The sequence below is a fragment of the Rhinatrema bivittatum genome, chromosome 2 (genome assembly GCF_901001135.1).
Source record: "Rhinatrema bivittatum chromosome 2, aRhiBiv1.1, whole genome shotgun sequence".
Classification (NCBI taxonomy): domain Eukaryota; kingdom Metazoa; phylum Chordata; class Amphibia; order Gymnophiona; family Rhinatrematidae; genus Rhinatrema; species Rhinatrema bivittatum.
This window is the reverse complement of record NC_042616.1, coordinates 55,117,703-55,136,167: the sequence shown is the minus strand read 5'-3', so window position 1 is coordinate 55,136,167 and position 18,465 is coordinate 55,117,703. Positions and strand designations below refer to the sequence as shown.

At 45.6% G+C, this 18,465-nt stretch overlaps 1 protein-coding gene across 16 annotated transcripts in view; it reads right to left on the bottom strand.

The window, feature by feature from the left end:
- Positions 1–18,465, bottom strand: part of MAP4 (microtubule associated protein 4) — a 456,329-nt gene that overhangs the window by 169,398 nt on the left and 268,466 nt on the right. For 15 of the 16 annotated variants that reach the window (XM_029588164.1, XM_029588168.1, XM_029588169.1 and 12 more), the window contains exons 8-12: positions 17,773–17,877; positions 9,560–9,703; positions 9,171–9,293; positions 2,793–2,918; positions 361–513 (exon numbers count right to left, since the gene is read on the bottom strand). In XM_029588164.1, the coding sequence (XP_029444024.1) occupies positions 361–513; positions 2,793–2,918; positions 9,171–9,293; positions 9,560–9,703; positions 17,773–17,877 (651 nt within the window). The remainder of the gene's footprint in view (positions 1–360; positions 514–2,792; positions 2,919–9,170; positions 9,294–9,559; positions 9,704–17,772; positions 17,878–18,465) is intronic. The other variant, XM_029588173.1, reaches the window with a different exon arrangement.

The window sequence follows — 18,465 nt, the reverse complement described above, 5'->3', positions numbered from 1 at the left end:
TCCAATTTAAATGTAGAATTTCTCCTTCCAAGAAGTACAGCACTCCCCATAGGGAGAGGTACATCCACTACCTGCTGGAGACAGATACTGAAGGGCTGAGGTCACTGCAGGGGTTTACCTAGGGTGACATCAGCTTTGAAATCTGACTCAGTCTCAAATCTGCTGACAGGGGAGCATATCCCATTGGTCCTGAGTCCATCTGGCTACACGCTAGGAAATATAAGATTACTAGCCAAGCGCTAACCAAGCCCAGTCATACACTGCTTATAATTCTGCAGAGAATACTGGAAAGACAGATCTGGCAGGATGACAACCAGATGCCAACTCGTGAAGTTTAAATCCTTTGCACCTCTTCCTTACCTTCAGGCTCCTGAGGCGGCTCCACATGTTGCTTCATGGCAAGTGGGACCTCTGTTAGCAAATCAAATGGAGGGGCGCTGGGTTCCACCTGCTCTGGGGTCTTTGCCAGTTTCACATCCTCTGTTACTGCAGCCAGTTCCAAGGGTAGAGTTACTGAAAAAAAAAAACGCATTCATTTATTTTTTTATTTGCAAGCGATGTGCTGAATACATTTATTTCAACTGATTTCCAAACTGGAAATCTGACGGCAAAACTTGAAATAAAGGCTTAGACTGGATTTGTCATCCACACGCCAGGGCAGCCATCTATCTTGCATGCTACATTTATAACCCGGAACATATTTGCACTTAGTCTTCCTCTAACACCCCCCCCCCCCCAATTAAAAAAAAAAAAAAAAAAAGGGTTCAGAAGGCCGTGAAACAGGAAAATCATATCAAATGACACCCTGATTTACAGAGGCTTAAACAGGAAGCACGCCAGCCCCCATTGGTAGTGCTCCGAGCCCTGGATCGAGTCCCACAGACAACTTTCTGTTCCCTCCAGCTAACAGGAACTGCAGATGCTGTTCAGTGTCCCGCATGAAGGGGGAAGTGGGAGAGAGCCAGAGGGAATCCCAGTCATTAGATAAGTGGTACTCAAACTGTTCCTCAAGCCCTTCCCCAGCCAGCCGAGTTTTCAGGCTATCCCCTGTTGAACATGCATGAGATATCTGCATGCACTATTCTCCGATGTAGGCAACAGACCCGGGATGGCCAACTCCAGCCCTCAGGCGCCACAAACAAGTCTGGTTTTTCAACAGCTCCATGATGGTTTTGCATATTAAATCATCTGCATGCGCTGCCTCCATTGCATGCTAATTACCTCATGCATATAATTGTTATGGATAGCCGGAATATCAGACTTGTTTGGGTCCTTAAGCACTGGCTTTCCCTGTTTTAGAGAGCTCCGGAAAACCTGACTGGCTCAGAGAGGAAGGGCCCCGCTCCCCACCATCAGCAGAAGGTTAGACAAGAGCAAGGGTGAGATTCAAGGTGCGCCATACGCTGTCCAAGAGAGTCCGGTTCAGTGAATCCCTACGGCGATGGCTACAGTAGAGTGAAGCTGAAGGAACAGAGGGGAAAAAATCTGGTGGATGTAAAAGGGCAGACCATGCCCTTGACCGCATATTGGAGCAGACGCAATAAATGTGTGCAGAGAACGGGGACTCTTGTGTTGAGCGCTTGCTTTCGTAACACGCAGCCAGCCACCTCCTCTGGGCACGCGATCCAATATTTAAATGAGGGGTCATGTTAAAAAGGAGGCGCTAGGGACAAATGTACGTCCCTAGTGTTTCCCTCTGCATCGGGCGCGCAGGGGAGGTGGCTGGTAAGCGGGCTGGGAAAAACGAATGTTTAATCTACGAGTGTTTTCTCTCCTGCTACCGGCACAAGATACTCTGCCTGGATCGTGGATCTTGTGTGTGGATACTGGATGTCCAGAATTTTTTTTTCAAAGACTTTTTTCTCAAATACTGCTTTATTTGGTTCCTCCTATTTAGTATTGCTTCGGTACTATTAGGAGGAATCACAGAAAGCAGGATTTTTCTTTTTTTTCCCCCCAAGATGGCCTTGAGCATGACATAACTTTACATCAGCCCTGGGCGGGCGTAAAATTTGCAGCACTGCAAGGGCGCATTGGTTGCGCAGAAAATGTTATTGGATCGTGGGGGGATTAGCTAATAGCCTCATCTACATTTTACATAGGATGAGCGCTATTAGCTACGCGGTGATTTGGGAGCACTAACCCCCCGGTACTGGATCCAGCGTTATGGACGCGCGTCCAAAGTGTGTGTCCAATCTCGTGTTAAGTCGTGTGCTGCGGCTAGTGCACGGTACTGCATCCGGTCCCGTTATAAGCCGCCTGAAGCAGATTTAAAGTGGGCTAGAAGCTTCCGTTTGCAGAAAGGCAAGCCAGGCCCACATCAGCAATGGGGCTTCAGCCACCAATGGCTCGTCATCCTTAAGCTTTATTTTTAAGCCGTCAGAAAGACTGGAGGGCTCCTTTCCACCCTGGCAACATTAAAGGACCGAAGACAGTGAGAGCAGCCTCACTCCCTGAACAAACTTGGCTACCCTAAAATGCCTGCAGGCATTCCACAGGGGTGAAGGACCCAGAGCTCTGCGGAAACATGTTAAGCCTTTGATGGGTTTGGTCCTTGTGCAGGAGCATCTATGCACATCCAGACTTCAACAGCAGATGCTTGCTCAGCCGATGACTAGAAAAGGTTTCCCCTTTTAGGGTTCAGTCTATGAATACCTAAAGGGTGACCATGGTAAGACCTACACCTAGAATCTGAACAGCAGGGGTTTCCACATTTCACAGCACCTGGGGGGTTTTTTTTTACCTCCTCCCCCCAAGATGCGGCTTTCTGTTTTTCTAATGCTGCCACTTACCTGCAGGCAGCTCCTGGGGCAGCCTTTCCGTCGTCTCCTGCCCAGCGGGAACGGCAACTACATCAGAGGGCACGTGCTCCGACACAGGCTCGTTGCATTCTATTAACATGGGTGTTTCTGACGATACTGGAGGCAGAAGAGGGATTACTGTGTGCATGCTGGGGTTTTTTTTTATAATCACAACCCTTACCATTTAAACTCACGAAATGCTAGCTAGCGGTGCGAATGGGAAAAAAAAACTGGTTTGCCATCTATATATATTTTTATTTAAACATGAATACTTTGCAGATAGCGTTCGATAAAGCACTTTAGCACCTGTTTAAAAAAAAATTGCTTCAGCACATGAAATTAGTTGTCTGCGTTTTAGATGGGAAAGACTTTTAGTTGTAATATTTCCGCATGGGGATGACCTGCACTGAGCAGCAGTTACTACCCTAAACGTCCTGCTGGGCAGAACGGAGACACCATTTGGGTCTTTATCAGCTAAGAAAGGATAGGTTTGTTGGGCGTTTCAGATTCTTTTAACACAAACGTGCCTAACACTAGTAAGAAAGGCCACCTAAACTGGTCCAAGCACCACAGAGGCAGACTATGGCCACTCACAGCAACAAGGACTCCTACGTTCTATATTTTAACTCATCACAAAAAACGTATGTAGGGGGGACACTTCTGTTTATACAGCAGGACAAAAAAAAATTATATTAGGACATATTTGGTGGAAAGCTTACTTGCCATCTTAGGTTACGAATAGCTCTGCCATCCCCCAACTGCTGACAACCCATCTCAAAGAATCTCTCCAAACTGCCTGGGCACCACCAATCCTCATGTTCAACATCCCTAAAAACACTCCCAGTGCGGTGGTATAACCAACCAAAATGCTCAACATTCAAGTCCAATTTTTCTTCCATAGCAAATGGAGCTTCCTCCAAAAGGTGCAACTGAAGTGGGAGTAAGAAAATATAGGGCTCCCCCACTCTCATAAAAACATAAGGCTTGCTAGGCTGGGTCAGACCAAGGGTCCATCAAACCAAGTATCCTGTTTCCAACAGTGGCCAATCCAGGTCACAAGGAGGATACCAAGGGGTAGATAGATTCCAAGCTGCTTATCCCAAGAATAAGCAGTGGATTTCTGCAACGCTACCTTAGTAATGGTTAATGGACATTTCCTCCAGGAACTTGTCCAAATCTTTTTTTTTAAATGCAGCTAAACTAATAGCTTTCACCACATCCTCTGGCGACAGAATTCCAGAAATTATGAATTGAGTAAAAAAAAAAAAAAAAATCTTAGTTTTAAATGTATTATCTAGTAACTTCATTGTGTCCCTACTAGTCTTTGTACTTTTTGAAAGAGTAAACTGATTAACATTTACTCGTTCCATTCATTATTTTATAGACCTCTATCATATCTCCCCCCCTCAGCCTTCTCTTCTCTAAACTGAAGAGTCCTAATCTCTTTAGCCTTTTCTCATAGGGGAATTGCTCCATCCCCTTTCTCATTTTGATTGCCCTTCTCTGTACCTTTTCTAATTATGCTACATCTTTGTGATGCGGTGACCGAATTGCACACAATTCTCAAGATGAAGTTGCACCATGGAGTGATACAGAGGCATTATGATATTCTGCTTTATTCTCCATTCCTTTCCCAATAATCCCTAGCATTCTATTTGCTTTCTTGGTTGCTGCTGCTGCACACTGAGCAGAATATGTCGACGTATTTTCAACGATAACACCTAGGATCCTTTTCCTGAGTAGTGACTCCTAATATGGTTACACAATGCAGTTTGGGTTACTCTTCCCTAAGAGTATCACTTCATTTGTCCACATTAAATTTCATTTGCTTGCCAGTCTGCCAGTTTTGCAAAGTCCTCTTACAATCCCCTTGTTATTTATTTTTGAATAAATTGTCATCAGCAAATCTGATCACATCGCTCACTGTTTCCATTTCCAGGTCATTTATAAATATATTAAAAAAAACAAACAGTGGGCCCAGAACAGGTCCCTCCACTATTCATCCCTTGCAGTAAGTTTAAAAAAAAATAAAAATAAAAAATTGCAGGAAAAACTGCTCACTGCTGCTTATATTAGAAAATCTGAAGTGCCACACTAGGTCAGATGAAAATATCCATCCAGTCCAAGATCCTTTTCTGCAAATGAGTATCTTTATGGATAGAAATTCCAGGTGAAAAAGGGAATAATATAGTAATGGGGGTGGTATTACCGTCCACCTGTCCAGAATTAACAGAATGAAATGCTAAAAGAAATTAGAGAAACTGATGTTACATCAGGACATTCAAGAGAAGTAAAGTTCCTAGATAAAATGACTGCTTCATGGAGCGGCTGGTATAAGAACCAACAAGAGAGGAAACTATTTTAGACCTAAGTCCTTAGTGGAACACTGGATTTGGTGCACGAGGTAATTGTGATCACTACTGTCCAAGTGGCTCCAACACTATCAAATATGACTTAAGTGGAGGGAGAGCAAAAGAGAAATCTATTATGATGGCATTAACTTCCAAAAAGGTGACTAAAAAAATGGTAAGGAACAAAAAAAAACACAAAGGAGCAACTGTACAGGTTAAAAGTTTAGCTCAGGCATGGGTGTTTAAAAATACCATCTCGGAAGCCCAGAAGAGACGTATTCCACACAGTAGAAAAGGTGAAAAGAAGGCTAAACGACTACCGGCATTGGTTGAAAGGAGAGGTGAGAGGTTATAATATCTAAACGAACATCTTTCAAGAAGTGGAAGAGGGATCTGAATGAAGAAAACAGGAAATGGCATAAGCACTGGCAAGTCAATAGCAAAGCATTGATACAGAAGGCAAAGAATTTGAAAAGAAGCTTGCCGTGGAAGCAAAAACAAACTTTTTCAGGTACATTAGAGGTAAAAAGCCTTCGAGGGAGTCAGTTGGACCCATTAGATGATCAAGGGGTAAACGGAGCACTTAGAGTTGAGAAAAACCACAGACACACTAAATGAATTCTTTGCTACAGTATTCACTGAGGAAGATTTAAGAGAGAATCCCATGCCAGAAATGACATTCAAAGGTGATGATGCAGAGGAACTGAAACAAATCTCTGAGAATCTGGAAGATGTACCTAGGGCAAATTGACAAGCTAAAGAGTAGCAAGTCACCTGGACCAAATTAATATACATCCCAGAGTGCTGAAAGAACTGAGACATTGTGGACCTGCTACTGGAAATTTGTCAATCAACATCTACGATATCTGAAGACTGGAAGGTTGCCAATGTAATGCCAATTTTTAAAAAGGAATCAAGGGGTGATCCAAGAAATTATAGACCATTGAGTCTGATGTCTATGCCAGGCAAAATGGTAGAAACTATCAAAGAACAAGCTTACTGAACATATAGATAAGTATAGTTTAAATGGGACAAAGTCAACATGAATTTAGCCAAGGGAAGTCTTGCCTCACAAATTTGCTACTTTTGAAGGCATAAACAAACGTGGATAAAGGTGAGCCAGTTCATATAGTGTATCTGGATTTCCAGAAAGCATTTGACAAAGTTCCTCATAAGAGACTTGGGAAATTTTAAAAAATCATGGGATATTGTGGCAGTGTCCTATTCTGGATTGCCAGATAGAAAACAGTAGGGCTAAATGGTAAATTTTCCAAATGGATCTGCTTTGGGACGGATGCTTTTTAATATATTTATAAATGGGCCAGAAAGGGGAACAAGTGAGGTGATCACATTTGCTGATAACAAAATTATTCAAAGTTGCCAAATCACGAGAGAATTGCAAGAAAATGCAAGAAGACACTGCAAAACTGGGAGACTGGGCATGCAAATGGCAAATGAAGTTTAATGTAGACAAATGTAAAGTTTTGCACTTAGGAAAAGAAACCCAAATTATAGCTACACCACTCAGGAAAAGGATCTGTCTCATTAATACAATGATGTTTTCTGCTCAGTGTGCAGCAACAGCAGCAGCCAAGAAAGCAAACAATGCTAGGGATTATTAGGACAGGAGAGAATATTAATGCCTCTATCACTCCATGGTGCGACCTCATCTTGAGCATTGTTTTCAGTTCTGGTCACCACATTTCAAGAAAGATATAGCAGAATTAGTAAAGCTACAGAGAAGGGTGACCAAGATAACAGGGATGGAACAATTCCCCTATTAAGAAAGGTTAAAGAGATCAGGACTCTGCATCTTGGAGAAAAAAAAAAACAGCTGAGGGGAGATATAATAGAGGTCTATAAAATGAGTGGAATGGAATGAGTAAAAGTTAACCAGTTTACTCTTTCGAAAAGTACAAAGACAGGGGCCACACAATGAAGTTACTGGGTAATACATGTAAAACTAGTAAGAAAATATTTCTTTATTCAATGCATAATTAGGCTCTGGAATTCGTTGCCAGAGGATGTGGTGAAAGCTGTTAGTATAGCTACTTTTAAAAAAGGTTTGGACAAGTTGCTGGAGGAAAAGTCCCATTAAGGGAGTGTTGCAGAAATCCATTGCTTATTCTTGGGATAAGCAGCTTGAAATCCATCTATCTCCTTGGGATCCTGCCAGGTACTTGTGTCCTAGATTGGCCACTGTTGGAAACAGGATACTGGGCTTGATGGGCCCCCTGTTCTTATGTTCTTGCTCCAACATAATCAGGTCACAAATTCCTGGCAGGATCCCAAAGGGGGAAGTCCAATCCTCCTTGCTCATAACAGGGATAAGCAGTGGCTCTCTCAAGTCTACAACGCTAACAGTTTATAGACTTTTCCTCCAGGAACTTGTCCAAACTTTTTTTTTTTTTTTTAAACAGGTTTCTGCTCCTTTATCATTTTGGTTGCTCTTCTCTGTACCATTTCTAGCTGCACTCTCTCTTTTATGCATTGGGGCGACCAGAACTCAGGGCTGGCGCATCCCAATAGGTGAACTAGGCGGTCACTTGTGGCGCCAGCCATTAGGGGGCTACAAGCAAAGCCTCTCTCACTCGTGGCTGAGAGAACTCTGCGAGCCGCAAGCCAGCATCCATCCTGCTCGTGACCTAGAGAAGCAGTCTCAGCTGTCCACAAGTGGCACCCTCTGTGTGTGAGAGGGATTGTGTGTGTATGAGAGAGAGGGAGGGAGCCTGTGTAAGGGTGCATGTGTGAATGACACACATGGAACCTAAGTGTGTGTAAGAGAAGGGGGGGGGGGGGCCTGTGAGTGAATGAGGTCAGGGCCAGAGCCTGGACGGGGGTAGGGGTGGGCGCAAGGCAGTAGGTTCACACCTAGAAACACTCCCATCACTGCCCCATTTCGGGCTGCCAAGGGGGAGGGGGTCTCCCTCACTTCTGACAAGGCTGCACAATGTAGGCAGCCGCGCAAAACTAACAGAAAACAGAAGTGAGGAGAAAAAAACAGGAAGAGATGGCAGCAAGGAAGAAATACAGTAAGGAGGGAAGAGATGATGCAAAGAGGGAGAGCAGACTGAGCAGCAGAGGAAAATGAGACCTTTGAGAAGGGAGAGGTAGTTCACAGTGATGATAGGGTAAAAGGAAGACTGAGGGAAAAAAAAAAAGTAAAATGGCATATACAATGTAAACATTTGTCCCGAAAAATCTAAATGTTTCTGCTAGTGGGGTTTTGTTTTATCATATGTCCCCTCCCCCCCCCAACCATCTTGCACCCACAGAGGCTCTGCTACCCCTATCCCACCGTAGGCACACTTGCCTATGAAGTACAAACCCCACCTCCCACCAACCCTTTCCAGCCCAGGGCAGGCAGGACACTGCTGATGGCCTGCAGGAGCTGCAGTCTCCCTTCTCTCTCCAGGCCTGCACATTACCACCTTTTTTCAAACAAGAAATTTACAGGAGGGGGGCGGGGAGTGAGCACATTACCTGAAAACCCTACATTCACTATAACCTCACGAGTTATTACAATACAGCAGTAATACCTCTGCTGGAGCTCACGTGGAGGCAGCCACGGCCCATAACCACCATATGCAATCTGAGTAGTGTTCTTGACAGTCGGCAAAAATCAGTCCACTTGTACTAATAACTGCTGTCCTCTACCCTTCAGATTAGTTTAATGTAACTTAAAGGCTCCTGGATCTAACCATTAAGTTCAGTGGAGACCTGTAGATAGAGCAAAGGCTCATGAAGCCTGGAGACCCATATGGATTAATCTAAGGAAATCCTTTATGGAAAGGGTGGGTGGATGCATGAAGAGCCTTCCAGTGAAAGTGGAGAAGACCAGGACAGTATCTCAATTCGAGAATACCTGGGACAATCACAGGGGCAGGAATCGGAATGAGTGATAGGGGATTGTAGAGCTGAGCAGTTTATTATTACTGGCAGCCTAGCAAGGCCGTATGGTCATCATTTTTTTTTGCCATGTTTCTACGTTAATACCCCTGACAGATGCCAGCCTTACCTGTTGGTACAGTATGCTGGATAACGGCAGCTTTGGTCTCATCTGTAAACTCAGTCTCTACGTCAAAGGCAGCAGGAACTTCCGGTAGATTGAAGTCTGTGTCCTCCGCTCTCCTGGGGGGGTCTGAGTACACAGAAGGAAATGTCAATGATGCCGGGGGAGAAAGCAGAACTATGAAAGCACCAATCTGACAGAAGTCGCCCGAGGCACGTTTCATTTCATTATGCAGAGCTTCAAAAAAAAAAATAGCTCAACGTAGGTAAGGAAGTTAACATAAAATTCTGCCATGAACGAAGTCAGATTTCCTAGTTAGGTCGCCTTACACTAAAATTAGTGAGTCAGCAGAAAGGTCATTCTTTAAACCCCCTCAGAATCGGACCCCCCCTTACCGGATATACATCGCCTGTCCAGTGCCAGCTGCTCCTGTTCGGTTGGTTGCCAGACCATGGCCATGTGGTCATCCTTCATTGCCTCTTTTGGGAAAGGTGAGGATTGCTTCAGAGACTCTTCACTAGGCGTGTCTCCTGGGGTTACTAAGCCAGACAGAAGAGTCGGTCAGACCTGGGCCTCGCTCGTCCAAAGCAGCAGACATGGAGCTTCTTGGTGTTTTTGAGTCAAGGGTTCTGCTGACATCAGCTAGAACAGTACTTGGGCAGCTGAGTATGAATTGCTACCATAAAATCTGGTATTTCTCAGTCTTTGACAGACGAGGGGCTGCTATTCCTTATAAGAGGTGGCTGATTTACCCCCAGTTTAGAAATCAGAGTTCTCCTTATATCGTTTCCAGACCCCCACTCATATCTTGATACTCAAAAGTTCCCCTCTATCACTACCTATCTTAAATCCTCTAAGTCACAGCCTTGCTGTCTACTGTGATTTTGCATGATGACCTGTCTCTCGACTGGACTGAAGGCTTTAAGGAATATGGATTCACCTCTGTGCGCCTGTTCAGTGCAGAATGTGTCTGGCGTGCAGTATACAAATTACCAACCAGAAGGAGAATTTCCTGATGCTTCAATGCAAGTGCTTAAAATCCATATATTAACAATAAGACCTCTAGACTCTTGTGATGCTATAAAAAATTGAAATGGATGTGAGGCCTGCTCACTGCTGCAAAATCTCTCACCCTGAAATATATATTTTCATATAAAATCATTTCCATATGATCAAATAAAAGCCTGGGACTGGCTAAAAACATCAGGTTCTCTCAGGCAGGCTTGCTAAACCAATATGCCAGTCATGACCATTGTAAGGGAACAATTTTAGGAGGACTTTCGAAATACCACAGAACATTACAATGTACATTGAAAGGGAGCAGACAAAGGAAAAAAAAAAAGATTTAAGAACTAAGAATCATTCAAAGAGACTTCAAGAGCAGTTCAAAGACAGTGAACGAGGCTGGCCTATAACCCTCTTGTGCTCAACAGCTGAACTATACAGGGTCCTACACACCTGGGTTCTGAAAAGGTGGGTCTAGACAAGGTCCGATTATACGAACCCTTGAGGGTTTCATGAGTAAAGTGGTAATGTTTAAAAAGCACAGTGGTGCAACTTAACAGGAAGTATTAAAGCTGGCCTGTGAAGGGATGGTAAAGATGGACTGGAGAATACGGAAAGACATTTAAAGAGCATTTATGTAACACGTAATTTGTTATTAAAAGGTTATTTCCTCCCCCGAGTACTCATCAAAATTGAGAAATTACGACTTGCCTGATAATTTTCTTTGCTTTAGGCCAATCAGATGAATCCAGCACAAGTGGGTTATGCAACTCTACCAGCAGATGGAGACTTAGCAAACTGATATAGTGTGTATATATATCCCTGCAATGACATCAGCCTGCCAGTATTTTCTTCAAAAGCAAGCTGCAGACAGACTAGAAAAAAAAACCTGATTAAAAAACAGATAACCATGTCAATACTCAGTTAACAGGAAGCACTGAGCTTAGACAAACATATTAACACTAGTCTAGGGACTGGACTAACACCAGTAATCCCTGTAATACATAGTCACACAAGAGGACCATAGTACAACCATTCGGCAGCCAAGGGAGGGATACTGGATTCATCTGACAATCCTAAAAAGGAAATCAGGTAAGTAGTAATTTCATTTCTTGGCATCCAGTCAGATGCCTCCCACCTTTATGAGTACATAAAGGTGGGAGGCTGCCCGAAGTCCTGTCAAAACCACATGTGTAAAGGCTGCATTTTCCTGGGCCTGTATATCCAGATGATATCTGGAAAAGGTGTGTAAGGAGGACGTCGCAGCTCAGCAAATGTAAATGGGAGACAGCAACCTAACTTCTGCCCATGACACTACCTGAGCCCTAGTGGAATCAGCCCTAGCCTGAGTAGGTAACAGCTTGCCAGCATCAATGTATGCTGCCCTGACTACCTCCTTAACCCAGCAGGCTATTGTAGCCCACAAGGCCAGCTCTCCTTGGTTTAGTACTGCCAAGAAGGACAAACAGGCAATCCGTTTTCCATAAAGGCTCAGTAACTTCCAGATGATATGCCACTTGACATCCAAGGGTCACAACAGACTATACTCCCTTACATCTCTGTCCAAAGGAGGCAGGGAGATGGACTGATTCAAGTGAAATTTAATGACCACCCTTCAGTAAAAAAGGAACAGTACACAGCTGTATTGCCCCTGGAGTCATCCAGAGGAAGGGATCCCAGCAAGACTAGGCTTGCAGCTTGGAAACTCTCCTCGCAGAACAAATTGCCACAAAAAATGTTAAGGTCAGTAACCGCAAGAACAGGTTCTAAACGTAGGACCCACTAAGAAATCCAAGACCAAATTAAGACTCCATAAGGGTACTGGAAACTGCAAGGGAAAACAAAGATGTTTCACTCCTTTCATGAAACAGGTCACATCAGGATGAGCCAAGGAACCACCATTCACCTGGCCCCTGAAACAGACAAGAGCCACTACTTGTACCTTTAAGGAATTAAGGGCCAAACCTTTATTCAAGCCATCCTGCAAAAATTCCAAAATGAGCAGGATCTTGGCTGAATGAGGAGTACCTCGATCCTCACACCAGGCCTCAAACTTGCCAAACTCGCACATAGGCCGAGGAAGTGGAGAACTTTCTAGCTCTAAGCAAAGTGGAAATCACTGCCACTGAGTATCGACATTTCAGCAATCAAGCCCTCTCAAGTGCCATAAGAACATAAGAAAATGCCATACTGGGTCAGACCAAGGGTCCATCAAGCCCAGCATCCTGTTTCCAACAGTGGCCAATCCAGGCCATAAGAACCTGGCAAGTACCCAAAAACTAAGTCTATTCCATGTTACCATTGCTAATGGCAGTGGCTATTCTCTAAGTGAACTTAATAGCAGGTAATGCAAGAGAGTCGGATCTTCGTGAAAACCGGACACTGACTTAGCAGGTTCCTGTATGCCGGAAGGTGAAGGGGTGTGTTCCCCAGGAGCCACCGCAAATCCACATACCACAGTCTCTTGGGCCAATCTGGTGCAACCAAGAGCACCCTCCCTCTGTGGCATTCAGTCCTTTGGATCAAACTGCCCAACATGGGCCATGGAGGAAAGGTATATAGGACTGGGGCATCAATCCCCAATGACTTTGGATCTCTCCTGCAACGGAAGAATCGTGGAACTTTCACACATTCCGGTGATCCAGAATCAGCTGAAATGCCTCATCTGACAAAGCCCATTCTCCTGGATCCAGACTCTCCTGCTGAAAGAGTCAGCTCTTACATAGTCTTTTCCTGCTGTGTGTGAGGCTGAGATCTAGAGATGCACTTCTGCCCATTGCATAAGCTGATTTCCTGTGACACTTGCTGGCTCTTGGTTCCTCCCTGCCTACTGAAGTAAGCCACAGTTGTTGCATTGTCCAACATTATCTGGACCAATCAACCCTGCAGCCTGTTGCTGAACTGCAAACATGCCAACCAGATCGCCCTGGCTTCCAGTCAATTGATGCTCCAGAGAGACTTCTACATTCTAGCACCTTTGTGCCATCAGCTCCTGACATCGAACTCCCCAACCAAGGAGGCTCGCATCTGTTGGTTGGGGAGGTCACTGGTCCTTTGGAAACACCCTTCCTTAAATGATCCACCTGCAGCCACCACTGCAATTGGGAGGAGCCGAATCAAATAGTCCTGAAACTGTGGGTTCCACAGAAACAGCAGGGAGTGCTGAAGAGGATGCATTTGCCCTCGCCCAAGGGACCACTTCCAGGGTTGCTGCTATTAAGCTAAGTACTTGCAGGTAGGACCATACTGTCGGGCGCAGAATGTTCAGACTGACCCGTCAGCTTATGAATGCGCACTTCCAGCAGAAAAACCTTGCCCTGCTCTATGTTGAACCAGACCCCAAGGTATTTCAATGACTGAGCAGGCTGAAGACTGCTCTTAGCTAGGTTTACCACCCAGCCAAGCTCCTGTAACAGGGAGATCACCTTGTGAGTCACTCTGTAGCTCTCTTCCCATGACATAGCTCAGATCAGCCAATCCAAATATGGGTGTATGAGGTTCCCGTTTCTCAATTCTGCCGCCACTATCACCAGTACCTTGGAAACGGTCCTTGGGGTGGTGGCCAGACCAAAGGGCAGGGCCCAAAACTGATAATGGTGTCCAGAACTGCGAACCGCAGAAAGCATGGTCTAATTGGATGGAAATACAAAGGTATGCCTTGGACAGATCAAAAGAGGTCAGAAATTCCCGACTATACAGCCATTATTACCGAGTCCAATGTTTCCATGCGAATGTGTCACCCATAGATGACAGTTGATACCTTTGAGATGCAGGATAGGATGAGAGGAACCTTCCTCCTTGGGCACAATGAAATAAATGGAATATCCACCAGTATTTTCTTGAGATGTGGGCACTGGAACCACATCCCTCAGACTGAGGAGCCTTGCCAATGTAGTTCCCACCACCTGCTTCTTCTGTGGTGAGTGACAGGGAGCCACCATGAACATCCCAAGGAACACTGCGAAACTTCAGCGCATGTCCTTCTCGTATCACCTCCAGGACCCACTGATCCAATGTGATCTCAACCCACCTCTGAGAAGAGAGGTATCCCCCCTATCTCCTGGTACCAGGGATGGGTTTGCAATCCTTCCTTGGGAGGGTCAGGGAGGTTCCACTACCCAAACCCATGCCCCTTCTTGGCTGATGGGGACGAAAGGACAGATCTACCAAAAGGTAGAGTTTTCTGAAGGGTCGTTTGTCTATAAAGATGAAAACACCTGGATCCTCTAGTATAACCTCATGCTAAGAGTGCGGCGTCTGCTTATCCTCTGAGGGTCCAGAGATTTGCCCCACTTGCTGGCCAGTTTTCCCAAATCACTCCCAAACTGCAGGCAAGCCTTTAAAGCGCAGTTTGGTAAAGTTAGCCTGGGAGGTTGCATCGGCCGACCAACTTCTCAGCCACAACGGATGCCTGGCAGCTACTATGGAAGCAACTCCTCCGGCTTAAGAGTGGACCAAATCACAGCCCTCATCTGTGGGAAAAAAAGCAGCAGTTGGCTCCATAATTGCCCTAGAGATCACCCCAGAATAATCGATCTCCTGGGAGAGAAGCAAACAAGAAGTGATCTGCAAGGTCATTGCCACTGCATCAAATGCTTGCTTAAGGACAGAATCTTTTTATCGTGAGCATCCTCAAAGGCCGCTCCTCCTCCCTCAGACTAGGGGTCTGCTTGGAGACTGCACACACAAGTATCTACCTTCAGAAAATGTAAACTCTTTCTTGTCACTGGATCCAGAGGGTACAGGCCTTCCAAAACCCGACCCCCTTCGAAATTAGCCTCTGAGGCGCCCCCACAAGATTAATTCTTGAACGGCTTCCATCAAGGGGAAAGAAAGAGACAAGAGGCCTTACGCAAGGAAACCAAAATGGGATTTTTCTTCGGCTCAGTCACAGTGTCCGCCCCAGGAACTCAGAGCATTTTCAAGGTCTAGGAGATCAGAGCTGGTTCATCTTTATGAAAGAACCGTGGTCTGGTTCTATACAGTTCTAATCCCAGAAGAATCTCTCACCAGTCAGAGCAGCATCATCATCCGTGCCATCTGGACCTCCATCAGGAAGTCCTGCTGCCGCTCTAGCAGTACACTCCAGTGCTTAACAGTAGGTCCCAGCAAACTTCCTACTTGAGACTCTGCTCTGGGAGTATTAGAGAGGGCTGAAGATTGCAATCCCTGGAAGAAAAGAAAAAAAACTCTACCCATAAAACGGTAGAAGCATCCAATTCAGGAGGTACTTGAGGTGCACTCACTGAGCTACCGTTGCCTGAGGAACCAGTTAGGGAAGTTCCAAAAACAGGCACCCCACCTGAGCCATCTGTACCAAGGCCTATATCTGGCTGAGAAGAGCCAGGTTTAGTGAAATCAGAGGAAGGCAATTCTTCCCGAGCCTCCAAACAGCACTGACATAAGCTAGTGGGCACTCCTGGCTGAGATGCCCAAATATGACAGGCAATGCAAAATGAAAGGCGCTTAGGTGTCTTAAGCACAGGCATCATTATGGCTGTCAGTGCATTTGAGTGGCAGCCAGAGGCATGCGTCTAGCTCTTTTTTTTTTTTTGTACGTCCAAAAATGCTAGGTGCCTCACACCTTAGGCGCCCCAAAAATAAGCGCTGTAAAACAATTTAAGCGAACAATACAAATTGTAGGCAACAGGAAGCATGTGGTCACTTAAAGCACCACTTAGACACACAAATCAAGGCTCGACTAGGCATCAGGAATTGGACGCACAACTAGACGCACACACTGAACAGACAATCCTGCAGAGAGCAGCCTAAGAAAGAGCGCAACATGCCGTTGCAGCCTACCACGCAACGCGCAGTGAAAAAGCCACAGAGCGGAGTCTAGCCTACAGAGGCTGCTCAACCCACCAGGCTGCCCATGCCCCTCGACTTCCCATGGGATGGGATGAACGTCGGAACGGCGCACCGAGTACAGAGACCACGCTCACAGCCGAGCTCAGCTTCTTGCACCTGCTGCCTTTCAGCTATTTAAGCAGCTAAGTCTATGCCAGCTGAAAAACCAGCTCCCAGACTCATCTTAGGGACCATGGAAATCACCTCAGGAATTCTCAACTGTGGGAGGGACCTTTTGGTATCACCGCAATATAACAGAGCGAATGTAATCCTTAATTTCTTTTCAAAATGAAGCAATCCTCAGTAGGGAGATGCACGTCCACCATCTGCTGAGATAGAGAATACTGGCAGGCTGTCGTCTCTGCAGGGATATATGCACTGCGATGTCAGTTTATTCCGTCTCCATTTGCTGGAAGAGGTGCATAACCCATTTGGTTCTGGAGTCATCTGACTAGATGCTAAGAAACAGACAATTTATGAATTTTATAACACTGGCTTTTGGGTGACAGAAGCTTGTTTTAAATTTGTGTATTTCAAAAGTACATGCTGCAAGCAAAAAAGTCACTCTGCAGTAACTAAAATGGGACTCCCTTGCAATTTTCCCTAAACTGCTGGCCACGTTTGACGAGTAATCCCATTCCAAACAGATCTGGGCACGCCTTGCCAGTATAAGGCTTCTTCAGTCACTAAGAAGATATACAAATGGCTTAGCCATTTGTGACACCAATGTGGCAGGAGACCTGGAAATACAGAGCATCCAGAAAGCAGCAGCTGGATTTCCAAAAGAACCACCTGAAAATAAAATCTAACTGGCACCAGGTGAATAATTTAGCAAGACAGCAGGTACAGGTTCCACCTCCATGCCCATTTATCCCAGCAGGAATCACACAGCACTTCCTGCGTGCTGCTTTAAAAAGACAGCAATCATTCTAAATTCTCTCCCTCTTAAGTTATGAAAAATTGTTTTAATTATGAAACCCCGGTGCCACCGAACCTACATGGGGGAAATGGTTACACATCTGAAGATATCACAGGAAGCTGAAAACCAAATCAGAAAAAAAAAAGTGGTAGTGTCAAAACATGCATGGCTTATTTCATGATCTGGGCATATGAGTTGGTAGAGGGTGCTGGGGAGATACCACAATCCCTTCTGTGATAAATTTGACATTTTGAGGTATCTGATTTACACTGGATATCTGTGTTCGTTTACTTCCAAATGTGGACAGACATACGAGAGATCTTCTCATCTGTCCCACACGTGTGCCACAAGCAAAGCTAAGAAAAATCCCAGTATCTATTCCATGCCAGCTCCCGCCGCCATGGTCTCAGGACTGCAGCAGCGCTTCATATGCATCCACATTTAAGTTTTTCTTCAACTTACAGAAGTCTGTGTGCCCACGCTCATAGTCCTCTGGACACATTATGCATGGTAACGCCTTTTAGCATGAAGAATTGTCACAGCACCTCAAACCATGCCTGCGCTTCTGGAAGCTCCTTCACTGCTCGCCAAACGCACGTGGGCACTGTGCTGCCACAAGTGCCAAATGAGGCCAATTTGAGACTCGTTGCATGGGTCTCATGAGTTCTCCTTACGGGCATCAGATTTCTCTAGGACCTTTTCCTGTTCAAGAAACCAGGGCCTGAGCTGAAGAGCCCTACTCTCAAGTTTCCTTCTGGCGATCTCCAGCAGCAGGCATGAAGATTTCATAACACGACCATGTGCTGGGAAACCAAACGTGCCACCTATTCTTACCTGTGGCCGTCTCAGATGTCTCATCTATAAGGGTTTCTGCTCCCTCCACGTGGCGCCTCTGGGCTTCCAGCCAGTCTGCCTCAAACGCTGCCTCTCCTGCAGGTGCTTTGAAGGAAACAAAAATGCTCAGTCACAGATAAATGTGGGCTTGCTCGAGGGCCTATTGGTCATTACCGGATTATGCCCAGGATAGGGGGGGACTGTTTGCAGAAAAGGCCTGAGAAAGGACATTTAAGGCACTAGTACAGGGGTGGCCACCAGCTCTGTTCAAGAGCAACGAGCCTGGTTTTTAGGACACTCGCAACAAATATGCAGGAAAGATTTGCATGCAATGGAGGCAGCACATGCAAACCTCATGCATATTTTGTGAATATTCTGAAAACCAAGCTTACTTGTAGCTCTTAAGGGCCACCCTCTATACTAGTGTATGGCACCAGCTCTAGGGAAAGGAGGAATTGCTACAACTTGGAGGAAGTCCATCCTGCTTGTAAACTAGAGGAGGATCTACCCACCACACCAGCAAGTGGAAATAGCAGGCCAGCAGCAGGGGGGACAATAAGCATGCTCCTGGTTCCCAAGGAGGCCAGTCTCCCTCCTCTTCCCCACACACATCCTGTTTGGGAAAAGTAATGGGATGAGGCGAGGAGCCGCCAAAGGCACTGCCAGCCTGTCACAGCTCACTACCGAAACCTA